Source organism: Dipodomys spectabilis, unplaced genomic scaffold, assembly GCF_019054845.1.
Source record: "Dipodomys spectabilis isolate Male_0828 unplaced genomic scaffold, ASM1905484v1 ptg000120l, whole genome shotgun sequence".
NCBI classification, from domain to species: Eukaryota; Metazoa; Chordata; class Mammalia; order Rodentia; family Heteromyidae; genus Dipodomys; species Dipodomys spectabilis.
In genome coordinates, this window is record NW_024870797.1 from 5011046 (window position 1) to 5013971 (window position 2926).

Here is a 2926-nt window from a genome sequence, read left to right on the forward strand (position 1 = left end):
GGGGCTGAGGATGTGTTTATAAGAAGGGTTTTTTGTTTTTTTTTAATAACCAAGCCTATTGGTTTGGAGACTGTTTTCTCAAATCGAATTCAGATAAATTCTGCTTGCAATCCTAATTGCAGGAGAATTGGGTGAGCCATGCCCTGGAGGTCGTATGCATCCTGTCCTTATGGTCACTCCACTAGGCATTAGAAGTCCCTGTAGAAAGCCAAGATTCCTTGCAGACAAACCACTGTCAAACCGAATCAAGGAATAGACAAGCTGCCATATAGGTACCATTAAAGAGCTAGACTGAGCAGAGATAATTTTTTAATTATTTTTAATTCTATATTAACATTCCACACTACAAAATAACTGTGGATTTTAACTTTCTTCCCTTTCTTTGCATAAAGCTTAATGAAAAGTCTGCCTGACACTTCTGATCATTTAAATCTTACGTCTGGCTGATTGGTTCTCTTCTAGCAGATTTCTAATTGTATTTTGAATCTATAAACATGAATATAAAGTAAGCATAAAGTTTCAATCTTATGAGAAAAATGAACTTTCTTCCTCTCTTAAATTTATTTTAGGGTACAGATGAAAGATTTATAAGAAACTATGTACACAATCTGACTCCTCCTCCATACCCCACAATGCCTCAAATAAAAATTTTACAATGTATTTACAAGAATACAAAAAGTGAATGGAAATGTTCAGATTCAGAAAGTTTTACAATACTCAATATAACTGCATCTGAAGTGGGGCTGGAGCTGGTGGTTCCTCTTTGTATGAATTAACAAATTTCAAACAGCAATGACTACAGAAATCTTGTAAATGTCTGGACTTGCACTATTACATTTATAACAAATGCTACCATTCTCTTGGCAGCAGCCAGACTTTTGCTAAGTAAAGTCTTTGAAATGGTGAAGATAGGGAATTTTGCCATTGGCCATGAGACAAAAATTGGCATTGTCTTGTGTGGTTTTGTCTTCTTGTCCCCACAAACAGAAAAGGTTTGTACTACTTCCTCCGTGGATTATAATGTACAAAAACGTCCCAAAGAAACGCTGAAGTTTCATTTGCATGCAAGACTTGTGTGAGCCCCTGTTGTCGCCAAGAGTTTCAGAATTAGTGGCTGCACGTCTCCTGGTTTTTTCTAGTGCTTTTCATTTTGACAAGACAGTGGAGCCATTCGTACAAAAATCAAGGGCATGCCGGACAAGGGTAGCCTACCTCACCAGTCGCTGACTATGAGCAGGAGCCCTGCTTCCTAGTAGCACTAGATGTGCATCAGGGGTACTGTGCCATTCATGACAGCACCCGCGTCCTGGTAGTGCAGTGGCTGGGAGTTTAGCTGGCTCTGAGCCACAGCCAATGCGGCAGTCGTCGGGTCTCTACCCTCACCCACCGGCAAATATATGCTGATCATCTCACGCAGATCCCCGGGGCATGGTGCCCACGAGTGTGTTGGAACAGGCAGGTTGCCGCTAGGCTCCACTGTCATTAGTGAACCAAGTCCTTTTTGGGCGTCCAACGATGCGGCCTCTGCAGCTACCGCAACAGCCACGACCGAGTTGTGGTTATGGTGCACGTCTTCCGCAGCTACTGCAGTGGTTGTGATGTCTGGGGCACCGTAGGGAAGGCTGCTATAGCCGGGAAAAGGCGCCCTTATGTGGTCCTTTAGGTTGGAGAGAGGGTTGTATTGCTGCACGCCCAGGTCAAAACGAAGAACCCGCGGCGAGCTGGGGGCGTGCGAGGGCGGGTAGTGCGAGTGTGAGAACCAGTGAGCCAAGTGTGAGTGAGAGTGCAGGTGCGCACAGCCCGCGCCGCGGTGCTTCGCGTAGTCCAGCTGTGCCTCTTGCATCATCATCGCTTTGGCCTCGGCCACTGTTGCCATCGAGCTTGAGTTGGAGACATTGCCCCAGCAATTTAAGTGCGCGTTGCTGCCGCCTGTTACAAATCCTGCGTTCTCCAGACCCCGGTCCACAGCCGCCGCACCTACACCCAAGCCTGAGGCCACAGCCGACTCGTCGCTGCCCACGCTGCCCTTGCGAGCTGACAGCTCGGGGACTAAAAAGTACTTTTCCTTCTTGAGGAACATCTTGGTCTTAAGACGGGGCCGGTATTTGTAATCCGGATGCTCATTCATGTGCAGCGCAAGCAGCCGCTTTGCCTCCTCCACGAAAGGCTGCTTCTTGGCTTCAGACATGACCTTCCACTCGGCCCCCAGGAGCTTGCTGATCTCTGAGTTGTGCATCTTGGGGTTCGCTTGGGCCATCTTGCGCCTCTGCCCGCGCGACCACACCATGAAGGCATTCATGGGCCGCTTGACTCGGCTCTTGTTGGCCTTCGCTTCTGTGCCTTCACCCCAGCTGCGGCTGGCTTTGCCTCTGGCAGACCACAAGCGGTTGGTGATGGTCTGGGAGCCATTGGTAGAAAAGAGTGCAGATCCGTGTCCATTATCGTGGTGTAAATTGGGGCGGTTCATGGATTCACCAGCTCAGCACACAAAGGGCCTGAAGCATAGAAGGCCAGATGGAAAGAGGTGGACTGGGGCTCAAACCGAGAGCGATGAGGGGTTCCGAGTAAGGGGTGGAGGGTAGAGAGAGAAGAATGAATGGAGGCAAGATGAGAACAACAACAACAACAACAACAAAAAGAGGCAAAACACACCTCCCGTTCAGTTCCACAGGTGGAAAGTTTCTCTTAGCTCACAAACTGCTTGCCAAAGGGCAGACGGCCAGGGTCGCCGCTCGGCCAAGCAGTGCAAATTAGTATAATCCTGGGCCAAATTCCTCCACTTTATGGGCGGGGTGTGGCGCGTTGAACCCAATCTGAATCTCTGCTTGCTCTTTACCGGCAGCCGAAGAGGGCTGAGTTCTCCCTTCTGAGTGGCTCCTCAGGGATATCCAACTCAAAGGACCACAACTGCTACCAGGTCAGAGCA

General features: G+C 48.7%; 1 protein-coding gene across 1 annotated transcript; it reads right to left on the reverse strand.

Moving 5' to 3' along the window:
• Positions 1 to 1258: 1258 nt before the first annotated feature.
• On the reverse strand, positions 1259 to 2467 carry LOC122115545 (transcription factor SOX-1-like). Its single transcript, XM_042689030.1, has one exon. The coding sequence runs from the start codon at positions 2465 to 2467 to the stop codon at positions 1259 to 1261; it is 1209 nt and encodes a 402-aa protein (XP_042544964.1).
• Positions 2468 to 2926: the final 459 nt, after the last annotated feature.

Bases quoted from the DNA above. Each gene is read 5' to 3' on its own strand.
- LOC122115545 (XM_042689030.1), bottom strand. From the start codon at position 2,467: ATGAACCGCCCCAATTTACACCACGATAATGGACACGGATCTGCACTC.